Source organism: Monocercomonoides exilis (assembly GCF_001643675.1).
Source record: "Monocercomonoides exilis strain PA203 chromosome Unknown scaffold19-1596985, whole genome shotgun sequence".
NCBI lineage: Eukaryota > Preaxostyla > Oxymonadida > Polymastigidae > Monocercomonoides > Monocercomonoides exilis.
In genome coordinates, this window is record NW_027150564.1 from 3,476 (window position 1) to 30,800 (window position 27,325).

General features: G+C 39.7%; 11 protein-coding genes across 11 annotated transcripts; 5 read left to right on the plus strand and 6 right to left on the minus strand.

The window, feature by feature from the left end:
* Positions 1–1,242: 1,242 nt before the first annotated feature.
* On the minus strand, positions 1,243–10,071 carry MONOS_15105 (uncharacterized protein; the record flags this gene model as incomplete). The annotated part of the gene is made up of 3 exons (XM_067867960.1): positions 1,243–4,027; positions 5,108–6,481; positions 6,575–10,071. 3 exons carry the CDS (start codon positions 10,069–10,071, stop codon positions 1,243–1,245), a joined length of 7,656 nt encoding a protein of 2,551 aa, XP_067728299.1.
* A 1,429-nt stretch (positions 10,072–11,500) lies between these two features.
* MONOS_17480 (uncharacterized protein) lies at positions 11,501–11,844 on the plus strand (the record flags this gene model as incomplete). Its single annotated transcript, XM_067870404.1, has 2 exons — positions 11,501–11,513; positions 11,609–11,844. The coding sequence occupies 2 exons, from the start codon at positions 11,501–11,503 to the stop codon at positions 11,842–11,844; spliced, it is 249 nt and encodes an 82-aa protein (XP_067728300.1).
* Positions 11,845–12,117: 273 nt separating this feature from the next.
* MONOS_15106 (uncharacterized protein) lies at positions 12,118–12,492 on the plus strand (the record flags this gene model as incomplete). The annotated part of the gene is made up of 1 exon (XM_067867961.1): positions 12,118–12,492. The coding sequence occupies one exon, from the start codon at positions 12,118–12,120 to the stop codon at positions 12,490–12,492; it is 375 nt and encodes a 124-aa protein (XP_067728301.1).
* A 401-nt stretch (positions 12,493–12,893) lies between these two features.
* On the plus strand, positions 12,894–14,971 carry MONOS_15107 (uncharacterized protein; the record flags this gene model as incomplete). Its single annotated transcript, XM_067867962.1, has 6 exons — positions 12,894–13,014; positions 13,185–13,292; positions 13,456–13,795; positions 13,858–13,993; positions 14,064–14,338; positions 14,758–14,971. 6 exons carry the CDS (start codon positions 12,894–12,896, stop codon positions 14,969–14,971), a joined length of 1,194 nt encoding a protein of 397 aa, XP_067728302.1.
* Positions 14,972–17,574: 2,603 nt separating this feature from the next.
* On the minus strand, positions 17,575–18,167 carry MONOS_11662 (uncharacterized protein; the record flags this gene model as incomplete). Its single annotated transcript, XM_067864213.1, has 2 exons — positions 17,575–17,768; positions 17,954–18,167. The coding sequence occupies 2 exons, from the start codon at positions 18,165–18,167 to the stop codon at positions 17,575–17,577; spliced, it is 408 nt and encodes a 135-aa protein (XP_067728303.1).
* A 114-nt stretch (positions 18,168–18,281) lies between these two features.
* On the minus strand, positions 18,282–18,872 carry MONOS_11661 (uncharacterized protein; the record flags this gene model as incomplete). The annotated part of the gene is made up of 1 exon (XM_067864212.1): positions 18,282–18,872. The coding sequence occupies one exon, from the start codon at positions 18,870–18,872 to the stop codon at positions 18,282–18,284; it is 591 nt and encodes a 196-aa protein (XP_067728304.1).
* Positions 18,873–18,974: 102 nt separating this feature from the next.
* On the minus strand, positions 18,975–19,376 carry MONOS_11660 (putative Ubiquitin family; the record flags this gene model as incomplete). The annotated part of the gene is made up of 1 exon (XM_067864211.1): positions 18,975–19,376. One exon carries the CDS (start codon positions 19,374–19,376, stop codon positions 18,975–18,977), a length of 402 nt encoding a protein of 133 aa, XP_067728305.1.
* Positions 19,377–20,492: 1,116 nt separating this feature from the next.
* MONOS_11659 (uncharacterized protein) lies at positions 20,493–21,394 on the plus strand (the record flags this gene model as incomplete). Its single annotated transcript, XM_067864210.1, has 2 exons — positions 20,493–20,573; positions 20,651–21,394. 2 exons carry the CDS (start codon positions 20,493–20,495, stop codon positions 21,392–21,394), a joined length of 825 nt encoding a protein of 274 aa, XP_067728306.1.
* A 36-nt stretch (positions 21,395–21,430) lies between these two features.
* Positions 21,431–22,945, plus strand: MONOS_11658 (uncharacterized protein; the record flags this gene model as incomplete). Its single annotated transcript, XM_067864209.1, has 1 exon — positions 21,431–22,945. One exon carries the CDS (start codon positions 21,431–21,433, stop codon positions 22,943–22,945), a length of 1,515 nt encoding a protein of 504 aa, XP_067728307.1.
* A 1,847-nt stretch (positions 22,946–24,792) lies between these two features.
* On the minus strand, positions 24,793–25,104 carry MONOS_11657 (uncharacterized protein; the record flags this gene model as incomplete). The annotated part of the gene is made up of 1 exon (XM_067864208.1): positions 24,793–25,104. One exon carries the CDS (start codon positions 25,102–25,104, stop codon positions 24,793–24,795), a length of 312 nt encoding a protein of 103 aa, XP_067728308.1.
* A 114-nt stretch (positions 25,105–25,218) lies between these two features.
* On the minus strand, positions 25,219–25,987 carry MONOS_11656 (uncharacterized protein; the record flags this gene model as incomplete). The annotated part of the gene is made up of 3 exons (XM_067864207.1): positions 25,219–25,563; positions 25,610–25,774; positions 25,928–25,987. The coding sequence occupies 3 exons, from the start codon at positions 25,985–25,987 to the stop codon at positions 25,219–25,221; spliced, it is 570 nt and encodes a 189-aa protein (XP_067728309.1).
* Between the last annotated feature and the right edge of the window lie 1,338 nt (positions 25,988–27,325).

A 27,325-nucleotide genomic window follows, 5' to 3' on the forward strand; every position in this document is an offset into this window, starting at 1 on the left:
ATTATTGAGCAAACAGAAATTTTGGTTTCTTGCAAAAAGATAAACTAAACGGGAAAAGTATTTTTTCCCCCAATATATAACTCCAATATCCTTATTATTGTATTTTTGAAAGCAAATGTCAGGGGGCAGCTTGCTTTGAAAAATGCAAAAACAAGATTTCTTGTTGAGGCCAAGCTAGACGAGCCATTTGACAAAGTATGTGTTTCGTTTGCTGGTGTGAAGGTTTATGTTTGTTGTTTGGCAAAGCTGGAGGAAATGTGCCACTTTGAGGAAGCATCGTGAATGAGCACTGCCGAGGGGCGAGAGTCTCAAACCGCTGGGATGCGACAGATTCTGGCTCACAGCGATGAGAAAGAGCCAATTTAACTGCCTTGGACATTTGAGATGAGAAGGAATTTGAGTCTTCTTCCATTGTGCTTTCTCGCCTTCAACAACTCGCACATTTTCTGCCCAGTGGCAATGAGGCACAAGCATCAGCCCACCAGCCAATTCCATCAGTTCCACAGAAGCAGCCACATCCAGCTCTTCCTTTGGCTCAGAATTGTTTGGAAAGCAAATGGGAATGAGTCTGGGGAATTGAGATTATTTTGTTTTGTCTCTTCCTCTTTCTCTCTGGAACTGTGACAAAGAGGGCTGCTCTGTGTGGCTGCTGGTTTGTGACATTTTTAAGTTCAAAGAATTGAGTTTATCTGCTTTCAACAATCACTTCATTTTTGGATTCGAAAAACACAAAAAACAAGACAAACACAAAAGAAGACGAACATCATGGGGAAGAGCAGAAAATGGCAAAGGTGAAGTGTCACAAAAACAAAAACGGCGGGGATAGAAGCAAATAAACAGAAAAAGATGCACAAATACTGATGCATTTTGTGCAACAACATCAACACAAACAAAAAGAAAAAAATCACAAAAATCATAAATGGTATTTGGAAGGAACAAATTGGGTGTTTCATTTCAGTTCACCATTTGTTGTACCGAATTCGACAATACTAATCCACCTTGTTGAAGCGAATCCTGCACGCCGATGAGCAAGATATCGGGCAGGAAGGAGGAAAACACTGTTCTACGAGATGAAAGTGGCCGAGATGGAGCTGCACGAGGCTGAGCCAGAGAGTTGCTGCTGTCTGTCGGAGCAGCAGGTGTAGTCGACTGCATCGGAGAGGGTGAGGATGGCAGCGCCAGGCGGGAAGTGCTGGATGAGCAGGCGCTTGAGACTGGTGAGGGTCTGTCTGTCGGCGGGGTTCACCGACAGGCAGGCATTGACGAGCTCAGAGAAGGCAGACGAGCCGATGGGCTGCATGGGCGGCCTCTCTCCATTTTTGATTTTTCTCCAGCGATTTCTGCCTCATACTCACCAAATGGGATCTGGAGCGTCAGGCACTCCCACAGCATCATCCCGATCGAGAATGCCACCGACTCCTTTGTTGCACCCATCTTCTTGTTGATCAGCAGCTCGGGCGCCTTCCACCTCAGGCACTCTTTTCTGAAGTCATCTTCATCCTCAAAGGCAGACGAGGGTAGTGAGTCTCTGTCATCATCACTGACAGACGTTGCAACTGTTGATGAAGAGATTGATGATGAATCTGAATCATCATCTGACAATAAGTCAGAATGCATCACAATGCAGATCACCATGTGCTCTGAGAACAACACAAGGTGGGGACTCAAGTTGGCCAAAGAGGAAAGCTCATTTTCCATTTCGTCAAATGAATGGAGAGCAAGGTTGGCCACCCAGAACAGGATCTGAGCAGCTGTTTGCTCCCTCTCCTTCAGAGTTCCTATTGCCATCTCCTTCGTCTTATTCCTCCCGTGCAACAGCATGAACAGCGAATCCCTCAGATCCACAATCAGCTTCTCATGAGGCGAGGAGCAGGCCATTGCATCCACCAGATTCGACATTGATGAGGTGGTGGGGCACAGATCCTCCCCACGAACAAATGTTGAATCTGAGTCAGTTGTTGAAGTGGATGAAACAGATGGCGATGGTGTTCTCTTCCTTATCTCTTCTTCTTCAACCTTCTCCAGCATCCATTCAGGAATCTTATCTGAATCTCTCCCCAGGATGTATTCAGTCGATCCACTTTCACTCAATAAATGCTCTGATGACTCGGAGTGTCCCAAGCTTTTCTCAAACACCATCTTCTTTATCCTCTCTTCATTCTTCTTCTCAGCCTCCCTCTCAGCCCTTCTCCACTGATCCTCAGGCGACATCTCCATTGTCACCATCTCAATCGCCTTCGGATCCTTTCTGATATTGTCTTCCACAATCACCTCCAATTCTTCTGTCCGTCTCTTTTGCTTTTTCCATCGAACAACAAACAAAATAAATCCAACAAGAACAATCAACAAAATCACAACAAGCACGATAACGATTATTGGCCATATGGACATTTCCTTGTTTTCACCTTCAACAATCCTTTCATCTCCACCCTTTGCTTCACTTGCATTCTTCAGAATGAATGGATTTGTTGAGGAAGGAGATTCTGCGTTGCCAAACAAAATTGAAGCACTCACTTCGATTTCATCTCCACAACTGCTGAGGAGATCTTTTGCCACGCTCCCTTCTGCTTCTCTTTCTGACAAGAATCCTTCCATATCAAAATCGTATTTTTCAATCTCCTTCTCATCTCCCTTCCTCTTCGCAACAGAGAATGACAGATTGCATGGAACAAGAAGCATCCCTTTGAATGTCAGTTTCATTCTATTTGCCTCTTTTTTTGCTTCCACGCTCTCCAGCACAGGAATGACGAATGATGAATCTCTTTCAGAAACAATCCCTTCAAAACTGCATCCATCATCCAACATCCAAAGTGATGTATTTCTCTCCAATCCATCTCCTCCCTTCAAACTCATCACATTCAATATTCCTGAATCAGAGCAGATGATGTTTCTTCTCAGCGAAGGATATCCTTCAATCGATGGATTGTTATTCAAAAACTCTCCTTTCTCAATTTTCACATTTCCTCCACTCGTTGTTATTCCACCCTCTGGTGAATTCAAGATTGTTGTATCTTTCAGCATCGCAGAACTCTTCGCAACATCAACAACAGATCCATTCCATCGGCATATTTCTTCTTCTCGATTCAAATAATTCTCGGTTCTTTCCTCTAAACTTCCTTCAAACACACACGATTCCATCAATATCTTCTCTGCCGATGTTATCGCCACCTGGCTCCCCTTTTGTGACTCTGATGAGCACTTGCTGAGCGAGCAGTTGCACATCTCAAAACAGCCCATCGGGTGAGTTGTGCAGACAATACAAGACCCACTTGCCGATCGGCTGATATTTGAAAACGATGACAACACCAACGAAACAAACAGAGAAGAATGGCCGTTTTCAAATGAGATAAGACTTTCGTTTTGAAGAGTGATGTTTGTGCCTGTCAGCCTTGAAACACTCACTTTCTCGCTCTTTCCACATTCAATCACCGAACTCTTGCATCGAACATCATCCACTCCCAGATCGTCAAATGATGCTCTTTCCGAACCCAATATGTTGAAAACAGGTTTTGTGAATCCCAAACTGTTAACGCTGCACGCATCTGCTTCAAATACCCCATCTTCAACAACAATCAGAGAAGCATCGAAAAGGAGCTGTGGATTCGCTGTTGTTCTGCTCTCTGAATGAAACGAAACAGATTCGAGAATTAGAGATCCATTCAATTGGTGTATTAAACACGAGCAGACAACATTCTGCATTCCACCAAAAACAAATGAAACTTTCTCAAGTCGAACAGACTCTGAAGTTCTCACAACTCCCTCATCTGCCAAACTGATCTCGCTCACTTTGATTTCGGCATTCCTGCTTGCTTCCATCGACTTGATGGTCACCCTTTGAGCAGAGCACGAGCCAGTCAATGTTGTTTCATTCCAGATCAATAACTGCGAATAATCTGATGGGATGATGTGGCTCACCCCAACATCCAGCGAGGAGCATGTGCTCTTCATCTCCCCACACTGCTTGCTGTCGCTGCTGTTCCCCACAACAGAAGACACAAATATGAACTCACTTCTGAACACAAACACTCTTCGCAGCAAATCCTCCTCATCCCCATAATTGTCTGCTGTGCATCCCCATATTGCCAGCTCCTTCACAAACGGCTCCCCGAAGTTTATCAGGAACTGTGATTCACTTATCTGCGAGTCAAGGTCAGTGCACTTCACAAACACATCCCTCCCTTTCGAAGCAACATTCTCTCGCAATGTGATATTCGACAGCACAAATGGCAATGCTTCCTGTGAGACACTCTGCGATTTCAAAAACATCCCTCCGCCCCTCCCAATGTTCGAGCAGAAACATTTTACCACATTCGTGTGGTTCATCTCCAGCTTCCCCCTCTCATTGAGGAGGAAGAACATTCCTCCTCCTTCATTCGAGCTTGCCGATCCACACCCATCAATTGTCGAATTCTCCATTTTCAATCTCACATCATTCGACACATCACAGCAAAGCAATGAAGGGTTGATTGTCGCACTGTGCTTCACATTCGCAAATATGCATTGCTCAAATAGAATATTCCATACTTCTTCTGCATCATTCTTTTCGCTTGAAGCAATCGTATTTTCACTCATCGCAACTGCACTTTTCCCGCTCAATGCAATATCTTCAAATGTCACATTGTTCATTGCTATCGCACAATCTGTTGACACACTCATGATCTCACACATCGATGACAATCCTGCGATGTTTGTCTTTTCAATCTCAACAATTCCTTTCGAGGCACCGATCAGCACAAATGACACCTCGCCTTCGGCACTGCCATGTGTGCTGATTGAACAGCTCACAATGCTCGTTTTGATTGCATCTGAACCTGTCTGGATGAGAATGCTTGCTCCGTTATCAAAAGCAGTCGGAATCACCATTCCCATTTCTTTGAATTGAACAGCCCCTTTGCACTCAACAATAGCATCTCCATCACCCTCAATCGCTTTCACAAATTGGATTTTGTCTGTTTCGCCATTTGTTCCTTCCACCTTCATCCCACTCATCTCAATCACACTCCTTGCATCGCAAACCCCATGAATTATCATGCGCTCGACTCCAGAACTGACTGTTCTCTTCAGCCCATAATCAACAGATCTGCACGGATATTCTTCCAACCCACACACCGCCACATTCTTTCCTTCCTCTGTAATAAACACGCTCGATCCAATCTCTTTCCAGAAATAGATCAGTGGGATTGCACACTCCCTATTTCCCCCATCATATCCCCTCATCGAGTCTTCTGTCAGCAACTCCAGTCTATCTTTCACAAATGGCAATGTTTCGTTCTTGATGCTCTTGATGAGCAATGGAGATGAAATGAATAAGTCTTTCCCAAACTTCGCATTATTCGGCTTGTCAGTCGAAAAAACAGGCGAGGATATCACAAACCCTGCCTTTCCTTCCTCTTCCTCTTGTTTCTGCATCTTCAGCATTATTCCTCCTCCATATCCAACTCCTTCCTCTTCATGTGGTGCTGTGCAGCAATAAAACTCACACCCGCTTATCAATAGGTTTGTGTTTGCAGATGCTTCATAAAAGAATGCACCTCCTCCAATCTCATTTCCCTTATCTCCAGCAACAGCACACCCTTCAAATGTGCAGTCATCTATTTCCACTTTGTGCTCTCTTCCATCATCATCATTCTCATTGTTCACAACACTTATGCATCCTCCACTTTCCTTCGAACGAGTAATCGATGAAAATGTGCATCCTGACATCTCATCGATATTTCCGTTATGGCACTCAACAACGCTCCCATCGCCAAATGTGATTTCAGCAAAATTGCTCTTCGTCATATTCATCGAAGGCACACTTTCTGCATTCCCTTCAACAACAAATACCGATGAATCTCCAATTTTCATATTCTTTGTTGCAAACTCATTAATCTCCACTACCCCTCCAGCAGCCTTCACAAACACTGTCGAAATAGCCTCATCCCCTCCTTCCATCCCACATTTGGTCAGTGTGAGTTTCTCTGAATGGCACTCAAACACACTTTCATGATCTGTCAGCGATTTCTTCAAAGAAAAGATAATTCCTGTCACAAACACACTGACAGAGCTTTCAACCAATCCATTTTGTGCTCCTTCTTTCTGGTCAGAAACTTCACACTTCATTTCATTCTCTTTGGATGCAATGCTCCATTCGTTTGAGGTCAAATCCAATTCCTCATCAAATGAAAATGGCTCACAAATTGAGACATCCTTATTCTTCCCTTCAAAGTGGAGTGACACTGCCTTCAAAATAGTCGAACATGGAGATGATTCATATCCACACATCGAAAAATCATGGCCCAAAGATCCTCCCACAAACGCTGGAGCTGAAAAGTTGTTCCACAGATACACCACCAGCGGGATGGCAAATGTTTCATTCAGCGTTGATCTCTCAAATCCATTCAATTTTGTGAAATCATTCAATTCAACTCCAAAGCTGATCGATTCTCTGTTAATCACACTCGAAAGATCATGTGCGTTGATGAAGATTTCTTTCCCCTCTCTGGCATCACATTCAGAAAATGAAACATCCCTCAAAACGAATGACTGAGCTCCATCAGCCAAATGAAGATAAATCCCTCCTCCGTATCCGCACTCTCCATCTGCCGTTTGTGTTGCCTTGCAGCTCTCAAGTTGCAACAAATTACTTTCATCATTTGAAGTTTTTGTTCTCAGAAGGGAAGAATCTGTGATGTTTCCCACAGTGAATGATGAACCTTCTCCAATCTCAACCCACAACCCTCCTCCATTTCCTCCATTGCTCTCACACCCGCACATTGTTCCTCCAACAATTTCAAGAGAACAATCTCTCCCAAGTGTGCATTCCACTGCTCCTCCATCTCCTCCATCTCCTTTGAATCCACTCATTGTATTGTTCAACAATTTCACTGACTTGGCTGAACTTGCGGAAATCACTCTTATTGATCCTGATGGCAAATCTGCCTGTAAAGATGCTTTCACTGAAAGTGTTGAATCCTCTATTGTGATGGATGCTCCATCAGCAACTCCAAATAAGACACTCTGTGCATCAGAGTTAATATCCTCAACACTCATGGAAGTGAATGTGCCAGCAACGCTTCTTCCGGCAAGGCTAATCAATGGATGATTCCCAATGGACAAAGACAACGTGGAAAACGATGAAACGGACACCTCACCTGCTGACACGGACAAAAACACAAAAGACAACGCCGACTGGGAATTTTGCAAAGAAAGTGAGCAATCTTCAAGCGAAAAGAATTGTGAGGAAGAAAAGAAGAACACTTCGTGATTTTGGAGAGCAGAAGGAACAGAGAAAGTTAGTGAACTGATATTTGCATTTGCACTGACTGTTATCATGCTTTCTCCACTTCCATCAGAATCGTCAATCACTTTCCATCCACTGTTTTCATCTTTCCCTCTGATTGTGTGTTTGAAGGAACCAAATGTCAGTTCATTTTTCACTTCAATCATCCCATCAACAACAATCTTCTTTTCCTCTTCTTGCCTCGTCAAACAATGCCTCAGAGTCAGGCAGGGAAACTCAGCAAATCCACAAAGAGAATGGTTGAATGCATCAACACTGCTCACATAAATCTCATCTGGCAAAGGAATCAGATAAGCACCCAAAGGAATTGGTGTTGAGTCATCACCTTTATCGAATCCTCGAATTTCATCCAGCAATGGATTCGAAGCTGTTAATGAAGTGATCTTCCCACTTCTTGCTGCTGATTCCAAATTGGGAGAATCAATGAAAATATCATTTCCCCACTTGGCTCTGTTTCCTTCAAATGCTGATGAAATATGAAAGTTGGCATTTGTTTCTCTCACTTTCAGCCCAATTCCCCCTCCTCTGCCTTGTGTGGTTGAGGCATAACAGTTCTTCGCAATTCCTCCTTTCACATTCAATGAACCCCCGCTTCCCACTGCAACCATCATACCCCCTCCAAACTCAGAGTCTTCACTTCCACAGCCATCAATGGTGCATTCTTCAAGGGTTATTGAATGTGACACTTCACCCACACTCATCAGCGATGATCCGGTTGTTGTTCTCACAATATTGCTGAATGTGCAGTTGCCCAGGGTCAATGTTGCAGACGATTCTTGAGGCACAGATATCAAACTTGTGGTGCTGAATGTTCTGCCCCACCTCACATCTTTCATCTTCAACTCTCCCCCTTCCACCTTCACAAGTGATCTTTGAATACTCTTTTCTTCTGAATGAGCTGCATCCATTGATATGTCCATTCTCTTCACATCCATCAATCCACTTCCCTCAACCTCAAACAACCTGCATTGTCTGTTGTTTTCAAATGAAGAATTGTGAATCACAGATAGATCGCTCACAACCAATTTCCCTGTTCCAACACAAAACAGACTCAAACTGTTTGCCTCAAACTTTGTTTCAATGGTTGAGCCAAGTGATGAAGCTCCATTCACAGAAATCGTTTTTTCTCCAATATCAACTCCTTTTCCTTCCACAACTTTCCCAGAAAGCACCTTGATTTCCTCCACAAACCCCACAATCATTTGGGAAAGGCAATGACTGATTGTGAGGCACGCACAGCTTTCATTCAATCCGCAGCTGAATGTGTCTTTTGCATTCTCTTGACTCTCCTTCGAACCAACAAATCTGCTTCTTCCTCCTTCATTCGGCAGCCATTCACTTTTGTCAATTCCTTTTGCGTTGTACCTAACTCCTTCAGATCGTGTTGAAAAACAAAAAACAATTTGGGAATCAGTGTAATTATCATCAACATGAATGTCATTGCCAAACGTTGCTGTGTTATTGTGGAAAAAGCAAAACCACAAAAGATTTCCATTATATCCATTTGTCAGAAAACTTATAGCTCCTCCTTTCCAATCTGAATGGCATCCTTGAAAAAGGCAATTTCTCAAAACAATTTTATCGACAGTTATCCAATTATCGAATCCTCCTCCACTTGAACTTGTTGCATTACGCCCACAACAATTAACAAACAAACAATCCAAAACACAATCTTTTGTTTTGTTTGCTTTTGAACTTAAAATATCAAGTCCTCCACCATCATTTCTTGACCATCCATCTTTGAACAAACAGTTTTCAATAAAAACTTGAATAGCCATTCCTTCTATTTCTGCCCCAGCACCACCATAATCATTTGACGAGACGCAATAACACTCAACAAATGTGGAATGCTTTACAGTGCATTCCGCAATTTTCAAAGCATATATCCCCCCTCCTCTAGTGGAAGTCGCATTGCATTTCACAAAAGACGAATTCTCAACAGTCAGCGTCGCATTTGAATTGTCATGCACATACAGCGCTCCTCCACAAGGCGCAGAGCATTCATTCCATTCAGCGTTCGTGAACTCAATTGTTTCTGTTGTTGTATTTCTTTCTGTATTCCTCACTTTCCGATTCACTCTTTCATTCTGAACAAATGTGCAATTGTTGCAGTTGAATGAACCAGATCCTTCTGTTCCGCTCGCTATCCCTCCCTCAAGCACATTCATCGATCTTTCAACTAGGCAATCTTCCATTTTGCTTCTCTTCATCATCCACTCTTTTCCAGTTTGTATCTCCTCTGTTTCAATAATTTTCATTGTGATATTCGCAAATCGACAGTTTTTGATCTCTTCAAAGCCTCCTGCACCCTCTCTCAGAATGCTGCCTCCACTCCCACAAAGCACAACATCCTCAAACTCACTGTTTCTCACAAATAACATCGGCAAACCTCCTCTATCCATCTTCACCACACTCCCCATCATTCCACATTCCTCACCATTCCCAACACCCAAAGTTGTGTTTATCAGCCAGCATGTTCCTCCATTCCTCACAAAATGACCATTCCACTCGTTCTTTCTCACAAACACACTCCCCTCAACCAGCAGCAATGATCCTGCTTTCATTTCAATCATCACACAATTATCTATCTTTTCAAGCAATATCCCTTTCATTTCAACTGACGAGTTGTGTATTTTGCAGAACATCCGAACAACACTTCCCTTCCCCAAAAAACCACTCTTCTCCACACCAGGAACACAGAAAGCATCATATCCATTATTCCGTTTATCGCTTTTGTCTTTGTCGCAAACAGCCGAGAGCAAAGACACAAGAAAAGCAAAAAGAATCATTGCTCCAACGATGATTATGGGTTTTATGAACCCATATTTTTATGATATCCCATTAACAAACCAAACTTAAAAAACTATAATTTCCTTCACTGCTTCCATTTTTGAAATTCAATTCTCTGTCTTGTTTTCCATTTTTCAGATTCATTCTTTTTTTATTAATTTCAAGAAACTGCCATCTTCAGCAAATTCTATGGTTGCTCTTTATTTTTCTGATTCATGTCTTCCCCATCTTTTTTGCTTGAATGAAATTTCTCATCCCCTCAGCCCTTTTTTCGTGATAAGGCATTTTCATGGAATTGTTCATTTTCATTCTGAATCTCAATGTTTTCTTCCTTTGATTTCATCGTCTCCTGAAAATAAAAATGGAGAAAAAATATCAAAATATAAATAAAATATAAATAAAATAAAATAAAAATAAAAATAAAAATAAAAATAAAAATAAAAATAAAAATAAAAATAAAAATAAAAATAAAAATAAAAATTAAAACAAAAACGAAAATAAAAATAAAAATACTGAGAAATAAATCAGAATTCTATTAATTCCTGCATTGTTGCTTTTGTTTCATTCATTGGCATTGCTTCAATCCTTTATCACACTTCCAAATTCGCCTTTTTCAGTTGCTCTTTCCAAGGGAAACCTTTTTTTCCAGTTGCACAAAAGATAAATTGATTTTTGCAGAAATGTTCTCTGAATTTTCTCTTTTCCTGTTTTTCAACATTTGCCATCTGGCAAAATTTTTTTGAAAAGTTCCATCACTTTAATTTTGTCCAACAAAAGATCACAAATGATCAAAAAAAGTTGATCATTCCGTTCCCATATAAGATTTATGCTAATTTTTTATTGTTGTTTTCTGAGCTAATTATTGAAAAGCATTTCAAAGATTTGATGATAACAGACAGAACGTTAATAATTTGTTAGCAAATGCTTTTGTTAGCTGCTGCTTTCGAGCTATTTGAATCAAATGAATTACATGTTCTTATTTCTGCATTTTCATTTCATCTATTCGAATATTCATTATAATTTCATGGATGTCATACAAGCTTTTATAATTTTCTTTTGTTGTTAAACGAATAAAATTGATTTGCTTTAATTCAAGAATTTTTCATAAGAATTAATCAAACAGGAAAAATTCATCAAAACTTTGCTCGTTGTTATCGAAAAATATTCAAAAAGCAGTTGACATTGAATAATTATTAATGTTGTTTTTCAAAAAAAATCACTATTTATTACAAATGAAAAAAAAAACAAACTTTTCTCTTATTTTGATTTAATCATTCAATATTATCAAGTTTCTTTCATCTCAGTATGTGCCTTTCCCTTCTCCCTTCCTTTTAATATTGACACATTATGGAAAAATATCCTACAACTATCCTTTCAAATAGCATGAAAAAAGCAGATTTTTTCGGCTGGTCAACCATTCTGATACAAATGAAAATGTTGTGTTTGTGTCACCATTAGGGCAGCCTGAAGACGTTGTGCAGTATCTGAAAAAGCTTCTTATGGCGGGAGCAGCGTAACAGTCGTTTCTTCGCTCAGCGCCTTCGTCTTCTTCAACTGGAGCAGCACGCCGATCAGCTTCGCCATTCCTGAGGCGGAAAAGCGACGAGAAGAAGGCAGCAGGAGATGATAAGCTATCTTCTTCTTCTTCTTCAGCACCTGCGATTGACCCTTTGGATGCATCTGCGGTGGCAGCGCAATTCACGTCGGCAGGAGCGATGGACGACTTCGAGAGGTGGCTGGGGTGTATGAAAATCAAAAGATTTCGTAACTGAGGGAGCAACGGACGCTGCATGGATATGTTGTGGCGCGACTGGCGGTGCTGTATGGGGGTGTTGCATGAGCGTGCGATGAGGAGCTTTCAGCGATGCTTAAGGTTCAGTTCGTGGCGCAGCTTCCATCGCTTGCAGCGTCTATGTGCACGAAGTCGGGGAGCAAGCGAATCTTTGTAGCGGCAGATGTGATTGCAATCTGTTTATAACATTGCAGCTGGCTTTGCGATCACCGCAGTCGATGCGTGTGGTGGTGAAGCTGGATAAGGAAGCGATATGACACTTGCCCACAGTGCGCGAAGTGGCGAAGAGCTGAAGAATATGGAAGAAGATCTGAAGAGGAAAATGGTGAATGCGGTGAATATACTGCGTGAGATGTGTGTGAAGTGCGAGGCGCAGATATCTGAGATTGCAGGGGAGAATGAAGGGCTGAGCAGACAAATCCGGGAGCTGAAGGAGCAGCAAGAGGAGGAGAAACATGAGATGGTAAATATGTCTACAAAGTTCAACATACTTTTGCAGAAGATCCGGGACGACGAGCGGAAATCGTTGCGGATGAGTGCGCTGGTTAAGAAGCTGCAGGAGAAGAACAAGATTATCCTACGGCGGGAGAGTAAGATTCAGGAGCTGAATGAGAAGCACAATGCATAGGTGAAGGAGCTTCAGGAGCAGCTGGCGGCCATGAAGGAGAAAGTCGAATTTATTTATGTGGGGATAGAGAAGGAATTGAAAATCAAGATAAAGAAGTGCGAAGTGGAAAGTGGAGAAAGCAATGTTTCGATAGATGCACCAAGGGTGTTATTTACGCCGGCTTTTTTTTTGAGCCCTGTGAAGGGGCATGCTGGTTCCATCTTCGGTTTCGATGATTCAGCCATCGGAGTTGTTTGAAAAGGACTAAGAAAATTTGCACCGAGCATCGGGGATGGCTGCAGTGTGATGGTTGTATCAGACCCGAGCGAGAAGGTTGTTGTTGTGAAAGCGAGTAGAGGAGTGAATATTGCAGGAGAAGCAAATGACGATGGAGCAGAGAATGCTTGTAATGGTGATGGAGGATGAGTGGATACAACTGTAAAGCAGAAGATGAACCAGATGGAAAAGGAAACAAAAATGTTGATGGAGCTGCTGAAAGGATACGTATAGGCAACAAGCGAGTAGATGGCGCTGTTTATGGAGGTGATTGAGAAGCAGCAAATTATTCTTATGTTTTCAAAAAGCAGGAGCAGAAGAAAGTGAAGTTGTCGTTTGAAGAGACGATGGAGCGCCCGACGAGCTCAGCGTCTTTATTGCTGGAGCAGGTGGTGTTCGAAATTGTGCATATGCTTCTGATGTCGCACATATATAAGTTATCAATGTCGATTCAGTCGAGACAGCAGTGGCTAAAGACAGGACAGCTACGGAAGCTGGCGTGGATGCAGTCGACGATCAAGGGAATATTCAGAGACAAGATATTGGTTGATTTGAGTGATGGCAGCTCCGATTGTGAAGATGTGGAACTTCCAAGGCAGTTGTTTTGAAGATTTTGTGTGTTTGCGGCTGGGGGAGAAGTTCTAGGAGAATAAAAAGAAAGAGGCAGTGCTGATGGCAATGATCTGCAATGTGATGTTGTTCCGAAAGGAATTTTCACATGTGCAGCAGTTGGGAAGTACGTGCCGGAGGATTTTACGGGAGGTGAGCTGTCTTTCTTCCTTTATTGCAACACGATGCAGTTTGAAGGCAAGCAGCAGAAGCAGCCGATGAAAGAGAAAGAGGACTTCCTGACAATATCGTTCCGGATGTGTCGTATGCGTATCGACATTTTGCTTGAAGGGGTATTAAAGAAGAAGATAAAGATGTTTTTTAAGGAGTTAAAAGAGATGAAGTCGGAGAAGGGAGAGGTTGATGCATCTTTATTTCTTGGATTGCTGCTGAACATCAACCTAGCTGTTGCAGCGAGTCTGAAAGAGGTGATGAATGTGTAAGTCAGATACGATATGCAATGGCAATCCTCCTATTTTGTCATCTTCAGAAATATAATAGTCATTGGGTATGGCACGTTGGGGCAATGCAAACGATGAAGTGGAGTCTCTTCCACACGTGCAATCCAGACTCAATTTGCGCAGTCCCGGAGGATCTTCTGAGACGCATGTCGGCTGTCGAGGTGCTGTCTGCCGTCGTTTGCGTCGGTGCTGTGGGCGTGCCAGTGCAACGATTTCTTAATACTGAACCAACGGTCGCCGTATAAGTGCGATGTTGCATACCGAAGAGAGCCTCTATCACAGTTTGAGAACATTGCTGTTAAAAAGACTGTGAGCTATCACTTTGCACTGATGAAGCAAGTGCCTGACGAATGGATGCGTGCGCTTTCGTTGGTGCCAGCTGGGGTGTGTGTGAGGGTTGTGCTGAGGAAAAGAACGGAGAGTCTGCAGACTGTGATGTGGAAGAAAGAAGGGCAGCGGATGCTGTTGTGGATGGTGAAGCTGGATGTGGAGTTGGTGGGACTGCAAATTGGAAGAAAGAGGTGGAAGTGGAGATCTTCTTTAAGCTGCCACTGTGAGACTGGAAGCGAGTTGTTATGTCTCACGACACAATGACATGGAACTGGAAGGGAGAAGGAGCCAATGCCTTTTCATGCTTCATTATTATCTTCTTCTTTAACTTTTACATAATAGCTCGAGAAGGGTTTGAGTGAGAAAGAGATGGAGATCAACAACATGCTGCTGTTCTTTGAATGCGTATAAGATGCGATCGACGCTTTGAATTTTCTTATGACATGTTCATCAGAGTTATCATCTTCTTTTCCTTTTTCATCCTTTTCTATCTCCTGTTTCTTGTCGAATTCATTTTCTTTCAAAAAGCTTTTGAAAGAAACAGATATGCAGTTAACACTGAGAATACAACAGTCTTCCTTCAATATATTTCTGAACATAACGTTTGAAGAGAAGAAGTTGAAGAAGGTGAAGGTGAAGGTGAAGGTGAAGGAGAAGAAGGAGAAGAAGTAGATGATGAAATCAAAGAATACGAAGAAGACGAAGAAGACGAAGAAGACGAAGAAGACGAAGAAGAAATAAAAGAAGAAATATATGATAACAAAGAAGACTTTGAAGAAGAAAAATCAACAACTGAAAGAGAAAGCTGTCCATATGCTTCATGAATAATAGAACTGCCTGAATATGAATATAACTGACCAAAATTGAATTTCACATTCTAAATTCGAACTTTCTCTGACGTTGTGATTAGACTTTTCTCGTTGGTTATTGTTGAGTTCAGATACAGCAAAGCAGCTGAGGATATTCCAACGAGTTATTGCTAATATTCTGCACACTGCATTCTCCATTTATGAAAGTTTGCTCTGAAATCTGCTGCGAATTTGTCGAGCTAAAAACAGTTTTTCCAATTAAAGAAACATATTGTTAAACAAATCATAAAACCATCAATTTTTGATAAAATTTTTGTTTATTCCAACTTTAACCAGCTGTATTTACCAACAAGAAATGTTGATATTCAATCCGAGTTAAAAAAAAATTCTGAGTAAGTTAAAACTTAAACGATTATCAAGATCTTTGTTTATTCTTAAAAAGAATCAAATAAACCATTAACAATTCATTGGTCAGTAATTGAATGATAGTTAAAGCAAATATAACTCTTTTTCATTGAGAATTTTATATTTTTTTATTTTGATCAATAATTTGATATATAATTTTTTGATTCAAACATTTTCTTTTCATGAAGAAGATTGCAATTAACAGATAAGCATTTTCGTTATAATTTTAATCTTTTCATAAAAATAATGGAAACGGAATGATTATATATTAACTGCCATGGGTCAAGTTTTTGATCTGATGTCACTTTTCAAAATAATTTAGCCATCTCTTTTAATCCTATTCTTGCTCTCTTCCATTTCATGTCAACTTATTTTTGTAATCTTCCTCTTTGATCTCTTTATTTTTATCAATCTATTTTTGCGTTTTCCTGATTTTTCAGATTGCCTGTCAATGAGAAATAAAACTCTTTTAAAAATTATTCTTTGTTTGAACAGTTTAAATCGGATACAATTACATCTGTTTTAGCATAAATTTTTATGACAATATCCGATTGTGATAATAAACGATGCAACTTTACACAGAAAATAATAAAAATTAATAAATAAATAAATAAATTTTGGGTCAAAAATTTTCAATTTTTGATAATTCTTCAAAAATATACAAAATTCATTTGCGAAATTAATTATTTGGCATACTGCAACTATAAGCGCATCAGTTATTTTTCACAATTTTTTCACTCCAAGAAAAAATTGAAGTTATTTAAGTTAATTATAATCTCTTTGTTATGAAAGCATGAAAAAATATCAAAAAAACTTTAAATTGAGTAAGAAAATTTAAAAAACAAAAAATATTGATCCAATGATCACTTTGATCTGAAAATTTCAAATTAAAAATTCTCTCGAAATAAGACTTTTCAGAATGAAAAAAGATTATTATTGCAAAGACACCTAACGAATGAATGCATATATTACGAAAAAGAGACAAAATTTGAGGATAATAAATTGAGTGTGTTTGTAACTCTCTAAGTTTCTGCTATTTTTTTCACTTTTAAAAAACTTCATCGTCAATTTATCCATTTATTTCAGACATATAAACTATCCTCAATAAAACTGAAAACTTAATGAACAGAATAATAAAAATTTTTGAATATTTTTTGGTTTCATTGATGTCGTTCAAGTTTCATTATGCCAATTTTTTTCACAAATAAACATTATTAAAACTTTTTTGAGTTCATTTTTTGATAAAGCGAAAAATTGAAATTTTTGTTCAAAAAATCGATTTTTAATTGAAAAAGGTACCAATTACTAAATAAAATGTGATTATATGGGTAATTCTTTTTGGGATCATACTTTTTCTGTCAAAATTTTCGGTCTGATTTTTTTCGGTTCGAAAGTTATCAACATGTAAAGAATTTGAACGGAAAACATCTTAAAATCTATAAAGCTTAAATCTCTCATGAAACTCTTCAAAATCCTTTATTTTAAACTTGAATTATCGCTTTTTATCAAAATTTTGGAACATTGACATTGTTTTTTTTCATTCAGTTTCCGTTATTCTTGAAAAACAAATGTTATCATGATAATATTTAAAAACATGTCACAAACTTCATTTGGACGACAATCAATCAGATTTAAAAAGTTATGTTTTTTGATCTCATAAAAATTACAATTGCTGATTTTTGGTGAATTAGAGTTTTTTCTTTTTGATCCATCTTGAAAATAGATGTTTATAAAATTTACAATGAATGTTTCGATTCTTTTTTAAGAAAATTAAATATTAAGATACGTATATAAAGTTTTATTCAATCAGATATTTTCAAATCTCAGAATTGATATCAACGTTTCGTATTAGCAAATACATCTCACTAAAATTTTAAGCAAAAAAGCATTTTTATAATTGGTTGTTTGTAATTTGTTTTTTCTTAAAAGTTTAATTTTTTTTTGGATTTTTTGAATTCGTTTTTTTGTTGCAATATTCTCAAAGAATATAACTTCTGCATATGACTATTACAACGATCGGTGAATTTTCAGAGGGAAATATTTCATGTTGTCAATAACAATTTTAAACATTTTTAATTTGACGATGAAGAATATTTAGCCGGAAGGAGTAAGTGAATTGCGCATTTGAAAGAGTTCAAGAAGAGTAAAAAAATGAAGTTGAACAAGATGTTGTTATTGAATGGAGTGTATTTGAAGAAGTCACCCAGAGAACATCAAAAAATGTAAAGCGCAACCAGTGTGAGCATCAACCCTCTAGAGTCTCCGTCTTCTGCATTCAACCATCTAGACTCGTTCATCAGCGCTGCCCTACCATCTTTGAAACCTATTCGAACGACAGGATCAAGTGTCTCGACTTTTTCTTCTTCTCGAACTTTTTGCAATCGGCTGGTGATGTTGTATTCCACACCTATGGCAACATCTTTTTTCCTGTGACAAGCTTGCTTCCTCTTTATCACCAGTTACACCTTCTGCTTCCACCCTCACCCGGTGCATTCCCTCTCGGCTGCAGCACACACACCGCCCACGCATCGCCACCAACGCCGGATAGTGCATAAACTCCCCATTCTCCAGGAAATAGACTTCATACGATACCGTCTGCATCCCATACGCACCCGGAACAACGCTCCGTGTCCTCGTCGCACTGCCCCTTTGCAGCACAATTGACCGTCCTGGCACCTGTATCAGCACCTCCACCGACCTCTGCGCTGACGTCGTGTTTGTCAGCACCACATCGCACACACACACGCCCCGATAGCATCTTCTCCCACTCCACACACTTCCTCGCCTTCCTCCCTTCCTCATTCATCTCCCACTCTTCGCTCACGTCATACACAAACTTTTACACAACCACCTGCTTCATCTCCACTCGTTTCCCCAAGAGATTCAACTGCAGCCCTTGTTTCCTCACTTGTCTCTCTTATTATCTTTCTCTTTCCTTTTCTCCTTCTCCTTCTTCAGTTCCTTCCTTCCCTCCCTCAAATTCCTCCATCTCCTTCACAAACAGCACCACAGCTGTGTCCATGCTCCAAATAGACGCACTCGCCCTTCCTCCCCTCATCTCAATCGCCTTTTCCACACAAACAGGATGCACACAAACATCTGTCAGCGCGGCTGCAAACGCCGCTGACGCAAATGAATCAGTGTATTCAATCACATTCGCTGACACAAAATGAACGGCCCTCCTACACTCGCGCGCATCCCTACCCACCCACTCCCCGGCGCACCCAAACAGATGTCGCGCATAGTCGAGGAAGAAATGGTTCCACTCAATCAGCACAAAACGAGATGACGCCACACGATGATATTGGTTCTCTCGGTATTCCTTCATGTTCTCCACCTGCTGGAACTTCGCAACTGGTATTTTCTCTTTTTCTTTCCAGGTACAAAGCTCATCATCTCCAAAAAAGTCGCTAGAAACACAAGAAGCAGAAGTGAAAACATTACGCATATACTCTGATTCAATCTGCATTCCCATTGGCATCGCCATCTGAGGATCTGATGGAATAGCCATAAAGAAAGAGCCACAAAAATAATTTGCCCAACGAGGCATCACGCCAGCATTGCTTATCCTCTGCCATGCATTCTATTGCATCTATATTCTCGGCCTCTGCCCTTATCCTGCCTCCGCACCTGCCCTAGCCATCCCGACCATCGGCATTGCCATTCTCGCTCCAGGCCTCGATCCTTTCTCCATCTGCCCCATCTGCCCTTGAACATCCGTTGCACCCCCCAGCAGACACGGCATCAGCTTCAGCTCTTCGTTGTTCCGGATGAAGCACCCGCTCATCGTGCGCGTGTCACTCAGCTGCACATCGTTGAAGACAATCTTCTGCATGTCAGGCAGAATCCCTTCTTTCTTCCGCACAAGTTCCTTCAGCTCCTCCACAGTAGTCTTCTTCGTCACACAAACTCGAATTATCTTCCCTTTCATCGTCCTCACCTGCATTTCCATCTTCCCCAAATCCCCTCCTTCGTTGAATGCTCGCCCCGATGCTCCTTTCACACTGCTCGGCATAGGTACATCTGTGCTTCTTTTGCAATTTGCAATGTTAAAAATTAACTTTATGATGAAATAATAGATAAAAATAATTTAAAACTTTTGGGTGGAGGAATTTTTTGAAATTGTTTTTTCTTGTTGCTTAAAATCAATTTTGAAAAATCACCCATAAATTTTCCAATTTTTAATTAAAATAAATAAATAAAGATAATTTCTTATTAATAAATACATGCAATGCTTTAAAATGTTATATTAACCTTTTGCATCAATAAATTTCTGAGAAATAAAACATTTTTGAAAAATAAGTTTTGAAATTAATAATTTTTGATCTATCCCACAATCAAATTTCATATTGCCAAAGATTTAGGATTAGCTTTTTTTTGTGATGTGTTTAGTGCACACTTTCCAATATATTGCAATTTGAATATATAAATATTGTATAATTGTATGCAATGATTGTCATTTAAAATATATTATTATTATTAACAAAATTTGATTCTAATGATATGAAGTTGATAGTTATGCAACGTCACACAACATGAGTCCAATATTGGTGGATATAGTTGAAAATATATTGAAAATATGGATAAACGTATGCTACATATTTTATTATTATATTTAATCTGTAATTTTAACTTTTAACAATATATATTATAAAATTATAATTTCTCAGTTCGGAATGTTGCAGACAACATAGATTTAAATAAAATTAGAGGGGAAATATTCTAAGCATTTAATGCGTTTGGATCAATGATTATTAAAAATCAACAATCAGTCATTACAGCTGCAGCAGCACAGGAAAAGGAGGAGGAGTGTATTTTGCAACAAAGGAAAGAGGGATTCTTGATTTTGCATTTGTGAGAATGAAATTTAGCGCAAACACAGCAAAAGTGGGGAATGATATTTTCACTGAATGTTACAACATCACATCGCAGATCAATGAAAGTCGATTTCAATTTGATCTTCGAAAGAAACCAAATGTTAGTTATGCAAATGTGGGAAATGGAAGGATGTGCTATTATGGATATGGATATTCACTTTCCATACTCCACATTGATATATGCAGGAACAAATCTATTTAACACATCACCAGCAACATTGAAACTCGTTGATTGAAGTTCTATTTTCGATGAAATGACACTCAACACTCAAGAAATGAACATTGATGGAGATGTTGCAAAAGCAAAGATTGGAATTGTCGAAGGAGGAGAAAACGTATTTTTGATAAATAGCGAACGAGCAATCTCATTTTCATCATTGGCATTTTCGATATCAACATTTGCCGAATCAAGAAAGGAGTGTGTATTTTGTGCAGTGCAAACACATTGAGATTTGAAGGATGTTCATTTGGAGCAGAATCAGAAAGTATTGGAGTGGGATTGATTTGCGGGAAAGGAGGGAAAGTGGAGTTGACAAATTGTGAATTTGAAAATATCCGAATGACCAAATCAGGGATGGTGACTTTTGATGGAGCGGGGGTTGGAGGATTTATTGATAAGGTGATTGTGAGGAATGTGACAAGACAAAACGTGGGAAGAAGTTTGTTCGAATTAAGAAATGGAGGAGATGTTGAGGTTAAGAACACGACGATGAATGAATCTCGTTTTGATGATGGAAATGGGATTGAGATTGGAGAAGGGATTAATGCGAAAATCTGGAACTGCACATTCAAATCGATTCAGAGAGGCAGTGGGAATGGAGGGGTGTTGAATGGGAGAGTGGGGAGTGGGAAGTGTGTGGATATTAACAAATGCGTGTTTGAGGAATGCAGATGCGAGTCAATGAGTGCAATTGGGGGAGGTGTTGATATGATTGTGGGAGATGGAGGGAATTTGTTGTTTGATGACAACAAGATGAATGGATGCACAGTTTCAGAGAGAAGCGGAAAAGGAGAAGGGTTGCATCTGACATTTGAGACAACGAATATTGAATACTCTATGAAGAATGACACTTTCACGAACAATGTGGCAGAAAAAGGAGAAGATGTGTATTTGGTGTGCGGATCACCATGGACGATGCTTCTTCCAGCGTTGTAGGAAGGGACAGCCACAAGAGTCACAGCAGAAAATAAGATGTGGGTGCTTGAGTCATCTGAACCAAGAAAAGAAGACTCACTGATCAATTATCTGTTTCCAAGATTGGGATCAAATTTGTTTGTGAGCAATGCTGGAAACGAATTATCAAGTTGTGGAGCGAAAGAAAATCCTTGCTCGTCTGTTGATATTGGGTTTGATCGGTTGAACGATGAGATAGAGAGGATTATGGTTGTTAGTGCTGCTTCAGTGAGCAAGACTATCAACAGAGGTGGGAAAGGACTGACAATCAAAGGGAATGAAGAAACGAGAGAACTGGTTGTTGAAGAGGGAGGGAAATTTGAATTGACAGAAGGGGATGGGCAAACACATTTGACTTTGTCACTTCTTCAGATTTCGCTTCAATGCTCCTCCTCTGCAAGTGCAAGTGGTGATGAATCGATTGTGGAAGTGAGGATTGGGGAATGTTTCATTTTGGATTGTTTGTTCTCAGGAGGAGAAGGGAATTCAAATGCGAATGTGAATTCAAATGTGAATGAGTGTGGGAAGTGGATAGTGATTGGGAATGGAGGGGTTATTCGAATAGAGAGAACAGAAATGAACGGGATAACATTCGAAGGATATGGAATTGCAAGAGTTGGAGGAGGGAATGTGATATTTGAGAACTGTTCATTGAGTGGGATTGAAATCAGTGGAGGAGGAGTGATAGTGGGGAATGGTGGATCGGAAGTGACATTGAGGAACATGACAGCATTGGGGTGTGTTGTGGGAATAGGATCGCTGATAACATCGAATGGAGGATCGAGTTTGAGAGTTGATGGAGAAAGCAGATTTGAGGATATTGAGACTGAAAGTGTGAGTGGAGGGTGTTTGAAGAGTGAGATGAACCTGAATGATTTGCTTGAAATGGGATCATCATCCATATTGAGATGCTCTGCGAATGGAAATGGAGGAAGAGGAGGAGGAATATATCTGGATTTGAGTGACAATTGTGTGAATAACTTTGAGTTGACAACATTGACATTCGAAGGCAATGTTGCTGCTGAGGGAAGGGATTTGTTCATTTTGTGCAAGAAACTAAATGAAACAGTGACGAAGGAGAGGTTTGGATTTGAATACAAATATGAAAATGGAGAAGGAGAAGGTCAGGCAGTTGATATGAAAGGGGTTGACAGAGCACATTTTGTGGAGAGTGTTGATCTTGGGTTTTTCCTTGTTGAAATGAAGGGAATGGAGGTGAGTGTGTCGAGGGAAGGGTATGACGCATTGGGATGTGGGAGCGATGGATATCCGTGTGAATCGATGTGGAGTGAAATAAGCCACATTGACAGAAGTGAGACAGAAGGAGAAAGGAAAGTGAAAGTGAGGGATGAAGGGACAATTGAAGATATCTATTCATTCACAGATGCACTTGTGATTGATGGAGAAGAAACCAAACACAAGCCAATTCATTTTGAAAAGACGATCAATAAGGATTCTCATGTAATACTTTATAAATTTAGAGTGTTTCAAAGGGATATCAAACATTTCAAAAACGCTCAATCAAAAATATGATGTTATTGAAATGCATTGCTCTTTTAAAAATGATTTGCAATTAAAAGTTCTTCTTTTTGAAATAAATTTCACGAATAAATTCTGTGAATGAAATTCTTTTGAAAAATTGAATTTATTGAAAAAGACAATCAAAATAATCGAAAGAAAAATAATTACAAAATTAATATTTTTCTTATTCATTTCTTCCATTCATCTTTCAGTCTTTCTCAAACAGCGTAGAAAGCGTATACGACTCTGTTCTGATTGCTTTTGATGCTCTTCTTCATTGTTCTGCTTTTATCCTGATTCCTATCATATTCCTTCTCCGTAAAATAAGTCGTAATCTTCTTTATCTTCTCAGCCGCGCATGTATTCTGAGTGTGCCTGCGAAAGAAGCAAAAGAATGTTGTTCCGTTTTTCTCTTCAGGTCCAATTTCCGCATTCAATCTTCAATATTCATCTTTGTGAAAAAAACAATTTGATATTAAATTGTTTATCAAACAATTTGTACATAATATTCAAATAAAATGAAATTCAAATACATATATGCACTTTTTATATATTTTCAACCATATCCACCAATATTGGACTCATGTTGTGTGACGTTGCATAACTATCAACTTCATATCATTAGAATCAAATTTTGTTAATAATAATAATATATTTTAAATGACAATCATTGCATACAATTATACAATATTTATATATTCAAATTGCAATATATTGGAAAGTGTGCACTAAACACATCACAAAAAAAAGCTAATCCTAAATCTTTGGCAATATGAAATTTGATTGTGGGATAGATCAAAAATTATTAATTTCAAAACTTATTTTTCAAAAATGTTTTATTTCTCAGAAATTTATTGATGCAAAAGGTTAATATAACATTTTAAAGCATTGCATGTATTTATTAATAAGAAATTATCTTTATTTATTTATTTTAATTAAAAATTGGAAAATTTATGGGTGATTTTTCAAAATTGATTTTAAGCAACAAGAAAAAACAATTTCAAAAAATTCCTCCACCCAAAAGTTTTAAATTATTTTTATCTATTATTTCATCATAAAGTTAATTTTTAACATTGCAAATTGCAAAAGAAGCACAGATGTACCTATGCCCACTGCTCTTTCTTCCTCTTTCTTTTTCTTCTTCTGCCTCAATGAAACCCTCAACATCCAGTCCCGATCGAAGCACTGTCTCAAATACCTTCTCCTCTTCTTTCTTGTCTATCAGCTGCGACCTCAGCTGATTTTCCACTTTCTCCACCGATTCCACACACCTCCTCAAACTCCTCTCCAGCAATTCTTCTCCTTCTCTTCTTCCTTTTTCTCTTCTTCCTTTTTCTCTTCCTCTTCGTTTTCACCAATTGCTTCACAATATATTCTTTTCACCAATTTCTTTCAGAATCAGCTCCGAGTGCATCTTCTGCAAAACATTCTTTCTTCGGGTCAAACACATTCATTAGCATCATTTCTCTCAATTACCCTTTTCTTTCTTCTCCTTCTCTTCCCTCCGTTTTCCTTCTCCCACGGCACAGATTCAGATCCACTCATACCTTTTTCGCAACTAAATACTCATCGTCTGTCGCCACCACTGTCACAGTGCTCTGCCCTTTCCCTGCAATCACTTCCTTCGGGATAACCGCACGCCTCCTCTTTCCTTCCTACGGTGCTTCGTTCAGCACAACTGCAGTTGTCTCCCCACAAAAATAAGATGTTTTTCCAGTTCTGCGCTCCTCCCGTTCCCTCTTTCCATCACCCCGTTCTTCATCATCTTCTTCTACTTCCTCGCCATCATGTCTGCCATCATCTCTCCGCTTGCTGCTCCTCCGCAGATCGCATCCCCTTCAAATTCGCTCGCCTCCATCCTAAGTCTCCTGCGTCACAACCCCGTGCATCAGCACAGACGGCGCATCCAGCGTGTTCCCCAGCCGCGCTGCTGACGTCTGCCTTCGCTGGATATATTCTTGCTCTGTGCCCAGCCTCTTGTCCGACGTGTAGAACGACCCCGCCACCTTCGCTGTCTGCACCCCTGCCTGCCTCCCCTCTGCCAGCCCCGTCAGCTGCGTCTCTGTATCAAACACCTGCGCAAGCACACTCCCAAACACATGCACACGCGTAATCACTGTGCAGTTGCTCAGAGTCACCTCCACTTTCCTTGCTTCCGCTCCTTCTCTCATCTGCCTAACTCTCACAATCACAACTGCAGCATCACCTCCTCGTCACCAAATCTTCCACATACCATTTAGAAGCGATGTGTTGTCCTGTCTCACACCGCAATTGATTTCTTCTTTCTATTTTTCGATCATGTTTTCCCCATTCATTCCATCTTTCTCGTTTTTTTCAACCATCTTGCATGGCTCATTCAGCGAAATAGATGTCCGCAGCCCTGTCGCCCACTCAAATAGCTCATATTCCCCGCAAGGACAATCAGCCGATAGAATCGCCTTCCCTTCCTTCATCACCATCTTCTCGCTCACATCACGCAGTGGGACAATCCGCTCTATCCCGATCATTTGCGTCAGCGAAACCAGTCTCTTCTCAATCCCCTTCTTCTCATTCTTCGCTCTCTCCTTTTCTTCCTCTTCAATCTTTTCCTCTTCACTCCTTTCCTCTTCTCCTTCATCCCATCCCTTCACCTTTTAGCTTTTCCACCACATGCCTCGACTGCGGCGATCGCAACACCAGCCGCGCTATCGCCGACGGCAGCAGCGACGGGTCAAATAGATCGCAGATCGATATGAGCGCATTCACATCTGCCGCTGCAACGATCCGCTTTTTCCCCGACTTCGTGCTCACAGATGCTGCAAGCGATGGAGCCTGACCAACAAACGGAACAGAAAGCACCACCTAAAGCACAACATCATCAGCATACGTAACACCTCCATTCAGAACTCCCCGCCGAGCCACAACATATCCCTTGAAGCGTCTGTTGCTCCCTTAATTACGAATTCTTTTGATTTGCGTGCGCCCCAGCTTCTTCTGACACAGCAATCCGCATACGTCTATCGATATTGTCCATCGCTGCTGCAGACGTGTATGACGACGAAACCGCCGATGCATACGAAGAGTTAATTGCAGGCGAAGATGAAGATGATAATTACTTATCATCTCCTTCCGCTTTCTTCTCTTCGCTGCTCTGCCTCCTGAATGGAGAAGAAGATCTACGTTCTGCTTCAGTTGAATAAGACGAAGTCAAAAAAAAAAAAAATAGAATGATTAGAATAATGCTGTGCTGTTTTCCTGAAATAAAAATGTGCAAGAGATGTGAGATAATTTTTTTAAAGTTGACCAACAAGCTTCACTTTGGCTTCTTCAATTTTCGCATCAGAAAGTTAAAACAGTTGATGAAGTCATTCACCTCAAAATGATGAAACTTCGAGGTGCTTTCCTTTTTCTTTTTTCTTTTTCTTTTTCTTTCTTTTTTCTTTTTTTGAAATATCATTGCAGATTGTATGACGTCGAACTTTGAATAGTTAATAATCAAAAAATTCCGTTTATATTGATTGCAAAATAAAAGGAGATATAACAGAATGTTTGTATTTGACTGTGTAAACATCAATAAAGTTTGCAAATGAATATCAGATTTCTTCAGTTCTTTCGAGAAGTGTACAGTATAAACAATCAAATTGACTACTCATGCATATGCCATTTCCTTTGTTAAATTGGTCATTCATATTTGTGATTAGTGACTTTTGTGAATATCTCTTTTCAATTGTTTATTTGTTATTTTAGTATTTTTTAAAAATGCAACCAAAAGATCATAAATCAACGTAGAAGCTTATTTTTTTGTGACAATTTTTATATTTAACATGTCCAAATATTCAATAAGTTTGAAAAGAACAATTTAAAAAATCAGAAAACAAGAATAAACCAAATTCTTGCTCCAAAACTCTAATCACAAATTGAAAGCAATTCCAACTGTAAACACAATGCTTCACAGAACCCTTTGAGGTTGAATAAATATTTTGAAGTTGGCGCAGCCATTTTAGAATGATTATTTTGAAACAGATAGACTGTTGATTGAAAGTTGAAAGGAAGCAGAAGCTCAGAAATGAAAGATAGTCGAATGGAAGATGAAAGAGTTGCGTGATTGTGGAGGATGTGTGAAAAAATTATCTGCTGAAGCTCTGCAATTGAGCAATATTGGCTTAGGAAGAAACAAGTTTGTTTGAAGATGAGGTTGCAATATGATAGGAGATAAAAGTATTTTTTCGATAATTATGAAAGAAAAATGGATTTTGATGAAGGAAAATGTGAGTTGAGTGAAATGGTTGATGAAGAATGCTGATAAGAAGAAGAAGATGATGATGATGATGATGATGAAGGAGGAGAAGGAGAAGGAGAAAAAGAAGTGAATGAAGAATTTCGTGCATTCATATTGCTTGGCGAAGAGTAATG